The 15,853-nt window shown below is 48.3% G+C and overlaps 1 protein-coding gene across 1 annotated transcript; it reads right to left on the bottom strand.

Moving 5' to 3' along the window:
- Positions 1–643: 643 nt before the first annotated feature.
- Positions 644–6,543, bottom strand: PLAU (plasminogen activator, urokinase). The gene is made up of 11 exons (XM_047761687.1): positions 6,439–6,543; positions 6,016–6,103; positions 5,518–5,551; positions 5,253–5,360; positions 4,749–4,923; positions 4,441–4,559; positions 4,061–4,280; positions 3,687–3,835; positions 2,899–3,039; positions 2,424–2,572; positions 644–1,763 (listed from the first exon to the last, which is right to left on the bottom strand). The coding sequence occupies exons 2-11, from the start codon at positions 6,070–6,072 to the stop codon at positions 1,587–1,589; spliced, it is 1,329 nt and encodes a 442-aa protein (XP_047617643.1). The 5' UTR covers positions 6,073–6,103; positions 6,439–6,543; the 3' UTR covers positions 644–1,586.
- Positions 6,544–15,853: the final 9,310 nt, after the last annotated feature.

Raw genomic sequence — 15,853 nt, 5'->3', positions numbered from 1 at the left:
TATAATTCCTGGCCTTCCTTCTACACCCCGCTCTTTAGAAGCTGATATTTGGTTCATACTCATTAAGATATCACCCAGCTTTAGATTCTGAGCTCCCTGATATTACAGATAGCAATGGCTGGTTGGGAGCTTCATTAACACCCTAGGGAAACTCAGCCACACCCACAGATAATGGGAAATTGTGTTTTCTGTTCCCTAAATGCCACAGACTCAAGCTGGGCTTGGTTTTGGATCAGCAATTTTCACACATGCAAGTGTCCTCCTTGGCTGAAGTCTGCTAGGGATTGTTGGGGGGCAGAATGAAGAGAATATGGTAGGACGGATCCTGAAGAGGATGGCCATGTACAGTTGGACAAGATGTCTACTGCACAGAGGCATCAGACTGAGGAGGCAATTGAAAGTCGACAAAGCCTGCACGCCATTTACCAAGCTGTGGGCTTCTAGTTCAGGGCACATTTTTGTACCTTAGATGCAGGGGAGAGTCTGCTCTACAACTCTCTTAGCCTCTTCTTCCCAAAGCCCCATTAAGTCCAGAGATGCGGCCCCACAGGAAACTCTGGGGTGCGTGCCACATCGTCATTTTCTACTTTTTATACCCCCATCGCCCTCTCATATAAGCACCAGGGAAGAGCCAATATCTTCAGAAAAATCACTTTTTATTGATCATCTTTATTCAAAATTATAAAAATAGATATAAATAAAAATAGTAGAACATAATTATTAAATACTCAGTGTACAGGAGTGGTCCTCACCTCACTCAGTGAGGATTGGATGAACTTGGCTGGAAGGTCAGAAAGGGTAACTGGCCAAGAAACATACATCTACGTGAAAGTGATACTGGAAATTGAGTGCTGGTCACAGTCAGTGCCCCAGGATGATACATTTAGATGTATCATCACATAGGAGACCCAAGAGGCCCTAGGAGTGACCCACGACGTCTTGAAACCGACCATTCTATGTGACATCACAGTCTACACAATTTGGGGAAATATCTAGACTTGCTGTCAGGCACAGAACACCGGCTCTTACACTGACACAGCCTGTGAACAAGTGTGCAAACACACACATGCATATAACATTTCCTGATACATTCATGGAATGTCAGAGCCCTTCCCTCAAATCATTAGTGTTTCTACTCCCCAAACCACTGTTCCCGCATTGGCCAAGCTCTCTCAAGAGACCTCAGTTCTGTCACACTTCCTAATTGGGAAATTCTTCATTTCCCAACAGTGGGCCTCGTGAATGGCCCACTTCAGGGGAGCAGGCTCTCCTCACCTATGCACGGAAGATGCCATGTTTCACTCCAGGTGGCTTCAGTCCATAAAACGATAATACCATCCTGGTTCAGGACCACCCTTCCATCCTGGCCAGGGGGGAATCTGGGTGCCCAGCACCCAGACTTGTATCTGAGAGTAAAGCGACAGTCGCTCACCCTGGTGGGCAGCCCAAGCAAACCATCTCTGCAGAGCCCATCTTCCTCAGTCTCTTCCTTATATACAGCTGTGCAGATGGCCTTACTGCAAAAACTTGACAGTCAGCATGGGAATGGGTGGTGCCCCTCTCTTCCCTTGGTTCTCTGGGGGCCCTCAGAGGGCTAGGCCATTCTCTCCCCCAACATGAGTGTGGATCCAGGTCAGGAAGCGTGAGACCCTTGTGTAGACGCCCGGTTTGTCCTTCATGGCACATTCACGGCCCCAGCTCACAATCCCAGTCAGAGTCAGGCGGCCTTGGGTGGAGCAGACCAGTGGCCCCCCGGAGTCTCCCTGTTAAGCCAGAGACACAAAAGATGAGCCCTGGGAGAAGTGCAAAGGGAACCATCCGATCCTCCCACTCCTGGAGTCAAAGTTCTTCATGGCTCGCCATTTCCTAGCACATCAAGGTTAAAATCCTCTGCTCTCAAAGTCCTGTTAGCCACGATTCCATCTATATTCGCAGACCCTACTTCTCCTTCCCACCCCAAAATATGCCATGCTCCTTCTCATGTTTGTATCTTTCAGCTGAAATGCTCTTTTTTTCCGCTGTGCCTCCTCAAGTCCCTATTGAATCACATTCCCTCTAAAGCACCCCCCTGGCCCCCATGACCATCTAGCTGGCACTCGGCTCCCTCTCCTAAACATCGGATCATTTATACTTAACACCCCACTCTGAGCACTGAGTTATATTATTTTCTATTGTTTTCTCTTTCTTATGCTCTTTATTTCCCCACCTCCCTCCCTAAGTCTGAAATGCCAAGCATAGAGCCAGGCTCTTGGACAAATGTTTGGTAAACACATATGGACTGGTTTAAACCTTCCAAGACCTGAGCCCCTGGTCCTGGCTTCTTGGGGCTTTGGCTGCAGAGGGGCTCCTCAAAGCTGGTAGAGAGAGGCCCAGGATCCTTCAGATATATAGGGGTTATGGAAAGAGATGCTTGGAACTCTCACCTGGCAGGAATCCGTTTTCCACTGTGGGTCAGCAGCACACAGCATTTTGGTGGTGACTTCGCTGCCGTAGTAATGGGGCTGCTGACACTCCTGGTGGGAAACTAGCTTCACAACAGTCATTTTCAGCTGCTCTGGATAGAGGTAGTCAGCTAGACAGAGGATGCAGGGAGGAATTTACATTAATATGTGTCTGAAAGCCTGCACACTGGGACTCTCTGTCAGGGAGAGGACCAAAAAGTACCCTTAGCAAGGAAAGTCCTTATTCTTTTTCCACCCAGGTCTAGGTTTTTACCCGCCTATACTCCCTCACTCCTCACCCAATTAACATTATGGCTCATCATTCCCTAAACAATGCTCCCCACTCCATCCTTGACCCATCTGCTGCCTCCATGGTGCTCCCTCAATCAAGCTGAGCTCACTTCCAGGTTACAGCACTTCCCCAGGACCCTCTCAGCCAGACCCAAAAGTCACTCACAGGGATCTTCTTTTCCAAAGCCGGCGATTTCACAGCTTGCGCCAAAATGGGCATCGCCATTCACTGGGGGCAGGCAGATGGTCTGTATGGAGCGGGATGGCTGTGCACACTGGCCCTTGTCGGTACGGATCTTCAGCAAGGCTGGAGGAGGGGGAAGTGGTCAGAGAGGAAAGATCACCACCTGGTCAGGTGGTCACCATCTCTCCCCTTCAAACCCTGAGGGAGTGGATATCTATTCTGATGTCAGGGTTAGAGGTCAACCTGGGAAGTCTGTTGGTAGCTCGTCACCCAAAATAAATCTCCCTTGTCCCATGCCTCAGGGCTTTGTTCCAGCTGTTGACAAAGACTTGGACAGCCAGGGCTGCTGCATACAGCTGTATGGGTTGTTGTTCTGTTCTGTTTTCTAGAAAATCCCTGTCTGAGGTAGCTGGGCTGAAATCCAGCCCAACACTCTCTCCAAGTTCTATATCCTGGAACAGACTCCATTCAACAATGGAAAGAACATCCAGTCCAAGCTATACACCTTCAGGGCCATTGCCCCCCAGAGAAGGCTACCTGTTTGGAAATTCAGGGCCTCTACAGAGGAGCACCAGGCCTCTCACGTATGTCATGCTGGACCCTTCCCCTCCACCCCCTCTGTTGAGTAAAGTAGACTCTTCAAGTTCCCTACAACCCCAACCTCCCACTTGGATCTATTCTTGGATCCTTCTCCCCCCCCACCATCATCATTCTGGCAGATAAGGGTTTTCTTTTTCTTTTTCTTTTTACAGATGAAGGTTTCTACTCACCAATATCATTGTGGTGAGCAAGGCTGTCAGCACTGTAGTCCTCATGCAAGATGAGCTTTTCCACCTCAAATATCATCTCCCCATTAGTGCTGGAGTGAAGGGTTTGCCGACCCAGGTAGACAATGTAGTCTTCCTTATGTTGGTAATTGCTGTGGGAGGAGAGATCTGTCAGATGGTCTGATCTCATGAGATCCTGTCACTTCTCTCTCCCCACCACAGCAACCTCAGAGCATCACTTGTCCCCAAAGTCATGGTCCATATGGAAAGGGGCTGAGGGGTAGACATAAGGGAACTCTTTTGTTGGGAAGGAGAAAGGGACTTATTTGGGGTAGGGCAGGAGGGTCAGGGAGAAGAGACAGAACATGAAGACATACATGAAGCAGTGGGTGGCGCTGACCACCCAGCAGGGACTGATGAGGCTGCCACCACACACATAGGTGACAGAGCCTCCACGATGCCTTCTGTAGATGGCTGCAAACCAAGGCTGGTCCTCGATGGTGGTGTGTTTTCCCCCAACAATCTTAAAGCGGGGCCTCAGAGCCTTCTGGCCACACTGAAACTCTACTTTTTCTGGAGTAGAGAAGGGATTTTTTCCTGGAGGAAAGAAAAAGGCAACTTTAGGGAAGGGAAGTAGCATCAAGTGTCTCTCTCCTGGTCCTCTGACCCCTCTGTTTTCCAGGACCAGTCAGGCCTCCCTCCTCATCCCTCCTGTGATGGACTAAGAGAACACATGAGTTTGTCCCTTTCTACCCACCATCATAAGCAGGCCGGTGACTCTCACCAGCAGAGCAGTTGGGCACCATGCACTCTTGGACAAGCTGCTTCAGGCCAACCTGCACGTAGCACCAGGGTCTTCTCTGATTGTCTGGGTTCCTGGCAAAATAGAGGGGAAACAGGGGTCATTCCAATCCAGAGTGCCTTTTCTGCATCTTCCCCCTCCAGGGAAGACTCAGCCAGAGGCCTTGATATTCTTGTGCTCTGACCAGCACTCGGAAAGCAAAAAGGATGGTAATGAGGGTTTCTGTGAAGTGATGCAGAGGGTCCTTGCCACCCCCACCTCACCTGCAATAATTGTGTTTCCCCAGGCCCAGCTGCAGGGCGTCAGGTCTGTGGGCATGATACGTTTTCAGAAGGACAGTGGCAGAGTTCCAGGTCAGGCAGGGCCGGCCTCCAGTGTTGGTATTGGCCTTCCCTCTGTAAGAGTGACCGTTCCCCTCAAAGCAGGTTTGCGATGTGTCTATGGAAGGATGTGAGGATGAGAATATTAGAAAGAGGAGGAAGTTCAGACAGGCATTTGAGAGAGCCTTCCAGGCCTCACATGATTTCAGGCTAGGCAGAAGACACTAGAAAGGGTCTTCTTTCCATCCCCACCTCCCATTTGTGCAGCCACAGCTTCATGAGATAGTGCATGTTTGTGTTTGACTATATATCACTGGGAACGAAGATGCCCCCCTCCTTTTTACCCCCAACTCCTAATGCCTGCCTGCTCTTGCATCCCACCCATGTCTCCCTGCCCCACAATCCCTGGTGCCCCCTCCTCTCCAGTTAGAATCAGGATCCACATACCTATCTCACAGTGCTCCCCTTGGAATTTCTTTGGGCAGCTGCATCGCTGAATGTTGGAGAAGTACTTGTAGGACACACATTTTCCTCCATTCAGACAGCCACAGTTTGCTGCAGAACACAAAGGTTGGGGGGTGGGGGGTAAGCAAGGAGTGTGGGAGGAAGCAATCAGGGAGCAGTCCTCTTGCTGGTAAAGGGAGGGGCTGCCCCCTGAGGCTTTTCCAAGATATCAGTGCAAGCAGATATTGTGCAAGGGGTGGATACTCACATGCACCAGACTCTTGATGAAGTTCATGGCTGCCCTGGAAGAGATGAGTAGGGAGGGAGAGAAAGGGAAAGTTCAACAAAGGTTCCATGCTCCTGCGGTTCCAGGGTGAGGATAAACTGGCCCCCACCCCCAAGCTCACCCTTCCCTCTGGTTCCCTCTCTCTTCACCCTGTTCGTGTCTGCCTAGCTCTCAAATGAAAGATCATAGGTTTCCAGCAGAGAGAAATGGATTGACTCAAGCAAGCTTCACAAATCAAGTGCCAGCAGAGCAGGGCAGTCCCTGCGGCTTCTTTCTCCCTTGCCAGCCACTGAGAGCTCACTTGGTTCTCAATGCCCCAATGTCACACCTGCCCTATTTCCCAGGGAGGGTCTGGCCCTGCCGTTGATGGGATTTAGAGGACCCTAGCTCCCTAAGCAGCCCCTTCCTTTCCCGGGCACTGTTCAGGGGTCTTGCAAGACCCCTCCCGCCGCCAAGAGTCAAGGCACAGAAGCCACTCACTTTGGAGTCGCTCACAACCAGGACACAGAGGAGCAGGCACGCCCGCAGGACTCTCATGCTGGCGAGGCTTGGGCTCTAGACAGCGGCTCTGCAAGGGAAGGAGAAGTCAGGGGAAGAAGGGGAGAAACGCGAAGGCGGACCGGCTGGTTTACTGCAGTTGGGGGCAGGAGCCCCTAGGTCCCCTGCAGGATGAGCCCGCGGTGACCAGGTTCCCCGAACCTGACCGTCCCTCCTCTCTGGAGACTCAGGGATCACGGCACAGCCTGGATCCGCCACGCAGAAGGACTCCTGTGCGCTGGGCACAGAGTCGCGGTGACCCCGCGGAGCCGCTGCCGATCGGGGCCAGCGGGTAGGGGGAAGTGAAGCCGGCAGGAGGGGGGCTGCCTGCATCCACCCTGTGCTCTTAGGGTGGCCCACACTCACCCTCGACTATGGCCTGTATGGGACAGCGGGGACTAGTAGGCACTCTGATGCTCGGCAGGCTCTAGGACTTCAGTCTCCGCGCTGTGCTCGTAAGCCCGCAGTGCAGGCTCTATATTAGGACTCGCCCCAGCCCTGGCCCCGCCCTAGCCTGGGATCTTCCCATCCACTCCCTTCCCTCCTCTTCCCTGCAGGCCGGCTCTGACTCGGACCGCCCCCCCACGGGCTTCCTCAACCTTAACTGTGAGGGGGCAGTGCGGTTCCCAGGGGAGAGATAAATTGGTCTGAACTGAGGGAAAGAGAGGCACCTAAAATCCCCGCCCCCTCCTCGCATTCACCTGCCCTGGGTCCCGCCCCTGAGCAGCACCTCCCCACCAAACCCCGAATTACAAAAAGAAGATCGATTTGGGAGATGCCCTACCCCTGCTGCCAGCTATGATGCTGCCTCCCAGATCCCCTCAATCAGCTCTTTCTCAACCTTTCCACCCTTAGCCCCAGCTGCCTACGAGAGTGATTCGCACCCCTGGGTATGCGGGCATAGTCCTCAGCGCTGTGAAGTCTCTTTCTCAATGTGAAAATACTCCTGACACATGCTCATGCTCTCTGAAACGGACAAAACCCCCCTGCTCACCCGGGCTGCCTCGGTTGTGTGCCAGCTCCCCCTAAGTGAATAAGGCTAGCTGAATTTGTTGCTCACTGCAGCAAGATAGCTTGTAGTATTGGGGTGGGTGGGGACATGGATTTCATTGAGAATTGGCAGTTTGGTTTAAGGGAGGTCTTTGAACATGAGGGCTTGATAAGAATTAGATAGGGCTCATCTGGTATGATATTATAGGATTGTGATAACAAATCTTAGGGCACAGACTGCTGACACTTTCTTTTGAAGTGTTGATAGGTCTTTCAGAAAGTTCCTATAATGAATTAATCATTAGTTTGCCTGGGCCATAGTATAGACACTTAATAAAGACTAGAAAGTGTAAAGTCTTGATTAATGGAAAGGTAAAGTTTGATTAATATAGAAAGTGTTCTTTTTACCTCTGAGGAGAGAAATTAGGGAACTTGAGGGCAAGAATGAGATTTATTTGTCACTGTATGGCCTTTTACACTATTTACATTTTTGAAAACACATCCTTGTGTCACCCATTCCAAAAAGATAATTGCAGATTTTTAAATGCATGTGTATTTAGTATTCTACTTCATCGTAGAGCCTTGTTTCTAGTAAGATAAAATAATTGCTCATCAGATAAGATTGGCCTCCATAAAGACAGATCATGTGTAAAGGACTCCACCTATGCTTCCTGCTTGTGGGTGAGCGCACGCAGTTGTGTACACACGCACAAGCCCTTTCACACGCACATATCCCTCAGGCAGAGTTGAAGAAGCACAGCAGTGACTCTGAAGTTCAGTCACCCCCACCTCTTTCCCCTAATGCTGGGAACCAGGGCTTGGGGTCATTTGAATCCACCCTGCAGGACCGTCTCCCTTAGTGGAAGGGGATGGGGCTATGTCCCTATAACTCACTAGGGGCCTAGGCTTGGTTCTTCTCTCTGCCTAGCCACCAGCATTTTGGCAAACCTGGACCTTGGGTCTCGGTCCATTTGAGTGGGGCAGAGGTGGGCAGAGAGAGTGCCAGGATGGCAGGAAGAAGGAAAGCCTCTTTGTTGTACTCCAGCCAGAGCTCTTAGGATGACAGCCTCTGCCTGGGAAAGTACAAGTTAACCATCCAGCTTGGAGGGCAGGTGACCCATCGTCCTCCAGAGGGAGAGTTTTTCTGTGCCCAGTTCTGAGTTGCCAACCTCCAGGGGAATGGACTGAGTCAGAAGTGCTGGAGGCTGCAGAACTGGCCTCACTACTTCCTCTAGAAGACTGCTATGTTTTGTTTGGAGTTAAAACCCATTCCTTGTAAATAAACGTGATCAGAATGTAAACAGAGATGTTACAGCCTGAGGACCTACCCCGAAACTCCTAGGTTAGTTATCAGGAATTTCCCAGCTGACTCTTCTGATTCACAGAGCTCCCCCAGCAGCTCTCATGACTCCAGATTACTTGGCTGGAGGCTGTCATACTGATTCTGAGAGCAGGATGACCTCATTTCCTCTTGGACAAAGAGGCTTGGAGACCGTTATACAGCATGACACCCCTCTTCCCCCTCCTTCCTCCTATGGCCTCTTCACCTGGTTGAACAATCCTACAGTCTCTGTGAAGACAGAACTTCCTTTCCACTCTGTGCTCTTTGGTGCTCTCTGTGTCTTTCGGTGCAGTATGTGCTAGTCTTTCAGTTCTTTCAGGGCAGAGACCACGTCTTAAATATCTTTGTCTCTCCCTCAGCACCTGGTGCATGCCTTGTTCCCCTAAGTGCTTTATTATGAATGAATCCAGGAACAAGTGAGAACAGACAGTTTTGGGGCACACTCAAAGTTTCCCTCCTTTTGGTCTTTTTCCCCCTTGCCATAAAATATGGTACTGACCTCATTTTCATCTTTTGCCAAAAAGCACTCTAATACAAACCACTCCTCTTTAAACTCACAACTACCTTATGACGTAGCTGGGAATCATTATATCCGTTTTGCTGATGAGGAAAATGAGGTGGAGTGAAGAAACATAGTTGGTGAGTGGCAAAGCTAGCACTAGAACCCAGGTTTTCTGACCCGTGTTCCTGTGCTCTCTAAGCACACTGCCTTCGTAAGAGAGACGTTCAAGACAGGAGGCTATGAAGAAAACGGCCAGATGATGTAAGATGTTCCAGCTCAGGGAAGCCCCACTTGGTGACTTTGGAGACCTCCTTCTAGAAACTCCTAGGACTATGGGCTCTGAGCTCCTGTGAGGCCCCGGCTATAATATGAGTTAGTCTGTTGCCTGAGTTTCAGGACCAAACTTGGGGGTCAGGGCTACTGAAATTTCTGTTGAATGTGAAAATAAGGAACTGAATATGTGTGATTTCATTCTGCCCTTGACGCTCAGAGTAAAACCACCAGCCTCCCGCCTCTGTGTCTCAGCAGTCCAAACCTCCCGAGTTCAATGTGGCAATGGAGACTAATAGGGAGGGCCTTGCTTCCTAGAGCTGCTCTTAAAAAAATAGGCAGATACCAAGCGTGCAAGGAGGACCAGGATGTCAAATTGGCCCCGAAACTGTGTTCAGGAAACTGGGCCATTGAAGGGCTATTTTCTGACCAGAAGTACCTAAAGGGAAGTTCACATCGAGTCACAGGATGTTTTCCTGGGCTGCTATACCAAGAATGTTGAACTTGGTACTATGGAGAAAATGTGGAGTCTAGCCACAGGTCAGGTCATCCAAATTGGCAAGACACTAATCCTCTTGGTCTCTGTTCTCCATCTGCAAAAAGATGCAATGCCTACCCTGCCCCTAACTCACTGTGCAGTTTGAATGAGATCATGAGTTGTGATCATGCATTGAGATCATGCGTGTGAAATCATTCATTTATTCCTTTATTCATTCACCCAGTGTTCGTCATGGGCCTCCTGTGCGTCAGGCACAGTTCTACATGGTAGAGACACAAGAATGAACCTTGTTTGTAAACTATAATTCCTACCTCGAGTGCCTGCCTTGCCTTCCTAACCATGGCCGTCCTGGCCCAAAAGTCCAGGTCACTCTCGAGAGTCCATTCCAGGATTCCAGTTAAGTGAGGATACTGTGTCCTCAGCCAGCAGTTCCCAGCAACCGGCCAGCTGCATGTGCTGCTCACCCTGTAGTCCTGACTCCCACTCTCCCCTCCTCTTCTCCAGTTGTCCGTGGCACGAAGCTCTTCTCTCCCTCCCACACATGGTACATATAGACTCCTCTGCAGTTCTGGGAAGGGGGCAGTGAATGCTGGTCACATAGCTTCCGTGGGTCCAAGGACTATTTCTCCCTGCATGTGTAATGCTACAGTGAAGATCCTATTTCACAGTAGGCACTGGAAGCCACGTTTGGGGCTTGTAACATGATAGGGGAGGTGCTGGGGCTGCTGGGCCCCCAGCGGTCTGTGGAAAGAATAGGGCGGGGGAAGCCACATACTTGCTTCCTTACTCATGGAAAGCAAAGAGCCAGGGGCTGCACCCTGAGGTTATACTCTTTCGTCAGGATCAGTGAAGCCAAGTTGGACCCTCCAGCTCCAGCCTATGACCCCTACTCTTTCTCGTCATTTTCTGCCTCGTCATCTCTGGCTCAATTCCTAGCCCCACCCAGGCCAGTAAGCTCAGACCTCTACATGAATATTTTGAGCCTTGGCCAAATTTTCCTGTGTCCCTAATCTAAACCTGGTAACCTCCTAAGTCCGGAACTTATTACCTCAAAGAGTGTTTCCAGACCATCTGGCCTTTGAAGCTGCCACTAGGAACCAAAGCTAGGCCGTGCTCCTAGAGCTTCTATTTAGAGCCCAGGTCACCATGTTGGATGGCAATGGCTGCTTAACTGGAAGCTGAAGGGGATACCCAGGAGCAAAGATCTGGGATAGAAAACCAGAAACTGATACACTTGCTGAAAACTGCCAAGAAGTCAATGATATTTAAGAAAATATGTTCAGCCAGGAGCTAGTATACTCAAAAATACTGTCCAGAAGAAAATCAACGTAGCATCCACAGCCTATATGATGTATAATTTCATGGGCTCATGACCCTCCCAAGCTGGATTCTATGTGCTTCTCTGTCTATAAAGCAAGTGCAAGCACTTCCCTTTCCATTACACAGAGAGGAAAATAAAGGGCTAATGAAGGGAAGTGAATCATCTGAGTTCATTCACTGAAAATGAGATTCAGAATTCACCGATTTTGAGGAACCTCATGACACATTTCCACCCTCTCCCCTCCTAATCTGAATCCTCCCTCCTCCCTTCCTGACCACCCTCAATCCCCACCCTCAGTCTCTTTGCCTTCCTACCCACCTGCAGATGGTGCTTCTTTTCTTCAAGCAGCGATTGATAACAGTATAATGAGGCAGCTGAGTCCTGAGGAGAGGGCAGTCTCCTTTTAGGAAGTACTAGAGGGAGTTCTCTTGTGGCACAGCAGGTTAAGGGTCCAACATTGTCACTACAGTAGCTTGGCTTGCTGCTGTGGCACAGGTACAATCCCTGGCCCAGGAATTTCCACTTGCCGTGGGCACCACCAAAAAAAAAATAGGGAAGTTCTAGAAGACGAAATGTATGGAAAGTCTGTGAGAAGCGGGAGCAGGGACATGGCAGGGAGCCCCTGGAATAGGGTATATGCAGGGTGAAGAGAAGGAATGTCGATCTAACGTAGAGGCCCCTGTTAACTCTGAGCAGTGATGGTGGGAATATGACAGAAATTTAGGAAGAAGAAGCCTGTTCTCACCAAGGTGATATTATAATCTATTTCTTGTTAAAGATAGATTACAATAGCCAAGTTTTATTTACCTACATTCATTTTCTTTCTTTCCTTTTTTTTAAAATCACACCCACAGCACTCAGAAGTTCCCGATCCAGGGGTCGAACACAGCAGCAACCCAAGCCACAAGAGTGACAATGCCAAATCCTTAGCCACTAAGCCACCAGGGACCACCTACATTCATTTTCTTTTTCATTCTTTTTTTTTTGTCTTTTGTCTTTTTAGGGCCACACCCTCAGCATATGGAGGTTCCCAGGCCAGGGGTCAAATTGGAGCTGTAGCCGATGGCCTACACCGCAGTCACAGCAATGCCAGATCTGAGCCTCATCTGTGACTTATACCACAGCTCACAGCAATGCCGAATCCTTAACCCACTGAGCAAGGCCAGGGATCAAACCTTCATCCTCATGGATACTAGTCAGGTTTGTTAACCTCTGAGCCATGATGGGAACTCCCTTCTTTTTCATTCTTATCATCAACTTTTCAGAAAGGTGCTCTTAATATCACCATTTTATGGATGAGGAAACTGAGGCTCACAGAGTTGACGCAGTTTACCTAAGGTCAAGCTATAGGTAAACTGTGAAGTTGGAATTCACACCCAGAGCTGGTTGATTCCAGGGTTTGGAGATCTTTTTTTATTTTTTGGCTCCCCCCATGGCATATGGGGTTACCAGGTCAGGGATCAGATCCAAGCCACAGTTGAGATCCAAGCTGCAGTTGAGACCTAAGCCACAGCTGTGGCAACAGAGGATCTTTAACCAACTGTGCTGGGCAGGGGATCAAATCTGTACCCCAGCGCCCCAGAGATGCCGCCAATTCCATTGCACCACAGCAGGAACTCCTGGAGAACCATTTCTGAAGCAATATCATAGTCAGGAAGGTGGGGGTGCATGTCCTTATGTCCCTATTCTAACACATGATGCCATCCCAGGGTAGCCTCAGCTGTTCAAGGCATGTCTGTGTTGATTCCTGCCTACACAGCTTGAGCCAGACTTGGATTCAAATGTTCCTCTTTTTGCTTAATAAAATCAGCCATGGTTGTGTCTGCTGGGTCTAGTCCGAGAAGTGATCTTTGGATCTTCTGGCTATACAGGGTGAGTGATGATTTTGGGAAAGGAAAACTGGCCGTTGATGTTTCCAGACATCGACACATGACGGAAACATCAATGGCCAATTTTCCCTTCTTCAAGGCCATTGTTCACCCATATTTATATGATGGGGATACCTTAGGGTTTTCCTGTGGGGAAATAAAAGTAGCATCTATACATTGAGCACACATTTTATTTAGCAGGCATTGGGTAACCACTCTGTGTGCATTCTCTCATTTAATCCCAATGAGAGAGAATTCAATATCAACCCCACTTAATGGATAAGGAAACTGAGGCCTTAAGAAGTTAAGGACACAAAGTGAAGCCAATACCAGTAGTGTTGTCCCTTTACCTCTTCCTGAGGGAAAAAAGTCCTCCGTTATGTAGGTGTCTGGGAATCCGTAATAATAAATATTCACTAATGCTATGTTTTCCAAACTTGTCTGATGATAATAATCACCTGACTTAAAAATGTAAAAGATACAGAATCTCAGATTCCTTCCATGGAAATTCCGATTCATTAAGTCTAGGATGGAGTCTAGGAATCTGATTCTTAATATGCATCCCAGAGAATTCTTACCACCATATAAGTTTGTGGAAAATGCTAGCCAATGCATGTCTATAGAGTGTTGGTTTATTTTTTCACCTGGGAATGCCCAACTAAATCACAAACTATCCACTGGGCTTCTACTCTAGCCCCATTTTTTGAGATGGGGGCCAGAGGAGAACACAGAGGTGGAAAGGTCCAGGGCTGGAAGGCTGACTTTGGGCCACAGTTCCCCAGACAGAGATGAATCAAGGAAGGGATGTATACCTGAGAGCCTTGTGTCAACCCAGACACCCTGAGGCTATTTTTCTAAAGAATCTTGTCTCAGAAAGTTAATTGCTTCAGCACTACTGTACTTGTCCTTTTTTTAGATACTAATGATAGTTTCATTTCAAAAATGCCAAATGGTTGGCTAATGGAGGGACTTTTCCATATAGAAACTGAAAGAACTTGGGGAATCAAAGAAACCCTCTAAGTCATGGCTGTGCATAAGAAATTGACTCCCTAAGGTTTGGGGAATATTGGGAGAAACCGAGTATAGATGGGAACAAAGCAGTACTGAGAATGCTTGTCCTTACTCGTTTCTTTCTAACTGTGATATTTCCTCACAGTTCCTGGGCTGGCCCAACTTCTGAGCTTCTCAAGTTCTGTTTGTTTTCCCCTAGGATCTTCTGGTTCCACCTGAGTAGAACTGGGTTTCTAGAGCATTAGCCCTTTGCAGGGGGTGTGGGAACTACCCCCAGCAACAATGGGCCCAGCAGTTTGTGGAATGACCATAACGTTTGCATTTTAGTCAAGACGGAAGCAAGTGTCATTCTGCCCATGCAGACCCTCTGCTCCATCACATCGTGTCCTAAAGTCTTATTCGGTCCTTAGTATGACATTCAGCCTATTCAATTTGTAAAGAAAATACTACCTCACATTCTAAAAATTAAAGAATTGAGCTTAACTCAAACTGTTCATTTCATTCAATGAACCAAAAATTACTTTCAAATGTCTAAGCTGTACCTAGTGCGATGCTAGGCCCTGGGGGCACACAGAAGAACAGACATGATCCCTGCCCTGAAGAAATTTAAAATCTGGTAAAGAAGGGGGAAAAAAGGATATATATGAAATAATTTAAAGGCCACTAGACAGATTAACTACTTTTAAAAAAGCAGAAAATAGCAAGTGTTGCCAAAGGACATGGAAAAATTAGAACTCTCGTGCACTGTTGGTGGGATTCTAAATGTTGCAAACCACGTGGAAAACAGGATGGCACTTCCTTAAAAATATTAATCTAGGACTGTTGTGACTCAGTGGAAACAAATCTGACTAGCATCCATGAAAACGCAGATTTGAGCCCTGGTCGTGCTTAGTGGGTTAAGGATCCGGTGTTGCCATGAGCTGTGGTGTAGGTTGCAGACACAGCTCGAATCCTGCATTGCTGTGGCTGTGGTGTAGGCCAGAAGCTACAGCACTGATTCGACCCTAGCCTGGGAACCTTCATATGCCTTGAGTGCAGCCCTAAAAAGACCAAAAAAAAAAAAAAATCTAGAACTATCAAATAATCCCGCAATCCCACTTCTGATTCTATATCTAGAAGAACTTAAAGTAGGATCTCAAAGAGATGTTTGCACACTCATGTCATAGCAGCACTACTCACAATAGACAAGAGGTGGAAGGAACCCAAGTGTCCATTGACAGATGAACAGATAAACAAAGGTGACACATACATACAATGGAATATTATTTAATCTTAAAAAGGAAGGAAATCTTGGAGTTCCCACTGTGGTGCAGTGGGTTAAGAATCCAATTGCAGTGGTTTGAGTCTCTATAGAGGCACAGGTTTAATTCCCAGCCCAATGCAATGGGTAAAAGAATCCCATGTTGCTGCTTGGATTCAATCCCTGGTCCAGGAACTTCCATATCCTGTGGGTGTGGCCATAAAAATAAAAATAAAAAATTTTAGGAGTTCCTGTTGTGGCTCAGTGGAAATGAATCCGACTAGGAACCATGAGGTTGTGGGTTCAGTCCCTGGCCTTGCTCAGTGGGTTGGGGATCCGGCATTGCCATGAGCTGTGGTGTAGGTTGCGGGCACGGCTTGGATCCCACGTTGCTGTGGCTGTGGTGTAGGCTGGTGGATGCAGCTCTGATTCGACCCCTAGCCTGGGAACCTCCATATGCCGCAGGTGTAGCCCTAAAAAGACAAATAAATTTTTTTTTGAATAAAAGAAATGAAGTGTTTAAAAAAAAAGGAAGAAAATCTTGTCACTTACTTTACCATGGATGAACCTTCAGGACGTTATGCTAAGTGAAATGAGACAGTTACAAAAGGCAAATTCTGTATGATTCCACATATATCTATAGATACAGAGGTATCCAAAGTAGTCACATTTGTAGAAACAAAGAATGGTGGTTACCAGGGGCTGGTGGGAGGGGGAAATGGACAGTTGTTGTTTAAT

Source organism: Phacochoerus africanus, chromosome 15 (genome assembly GCF_016906955.1).
Source record: "Phacochoerus africanus isolate WHEZ1 chromosome 15, ROS_Pafr_v1, whole genome shotgun sequence".
NCBI classification, from domain to species: domain Eukaryota; kingdom Metazoa; phylum Chordata; class Mammalia; order Artiodactyla; family Suidae; genus Phacochoerus; species Phacochoerus africanus.
The sequence above is the reverse complement of the archived record's forward strand: the minus strand, read 5'-3'. Positions and strand labels throughout refer to the sequence as shown.

What these genes read in the sequence shown, in the direction of transcription:
- PLAU (XM_047761687.1), bottom strand. Translation starts at nt 6,072, where the DNA reads ATGAGAGTCCTGCGGGCGTGCCTGCTCCTCTGTGTCCTGGTTGTGAGC. An exon ending in TCACCGGCCTGCTTATGATG is followed by an intron (nt 4,281 to 4,440) that starts GTGGGTAGAAAG and finishes TCTTTCCTCCAG; the next exon opens with GAAAAAATCCCTTCTCTACT. An exon ending in GGAAAACGGATTCCTGCCAG is followed by an intron (nt 1,764 to 2,423) that starts GTGAGAGTTCCA and finishes CTGGCTTAACAG; the next exon opens with GGAGACTCCGGGGGGCCACT.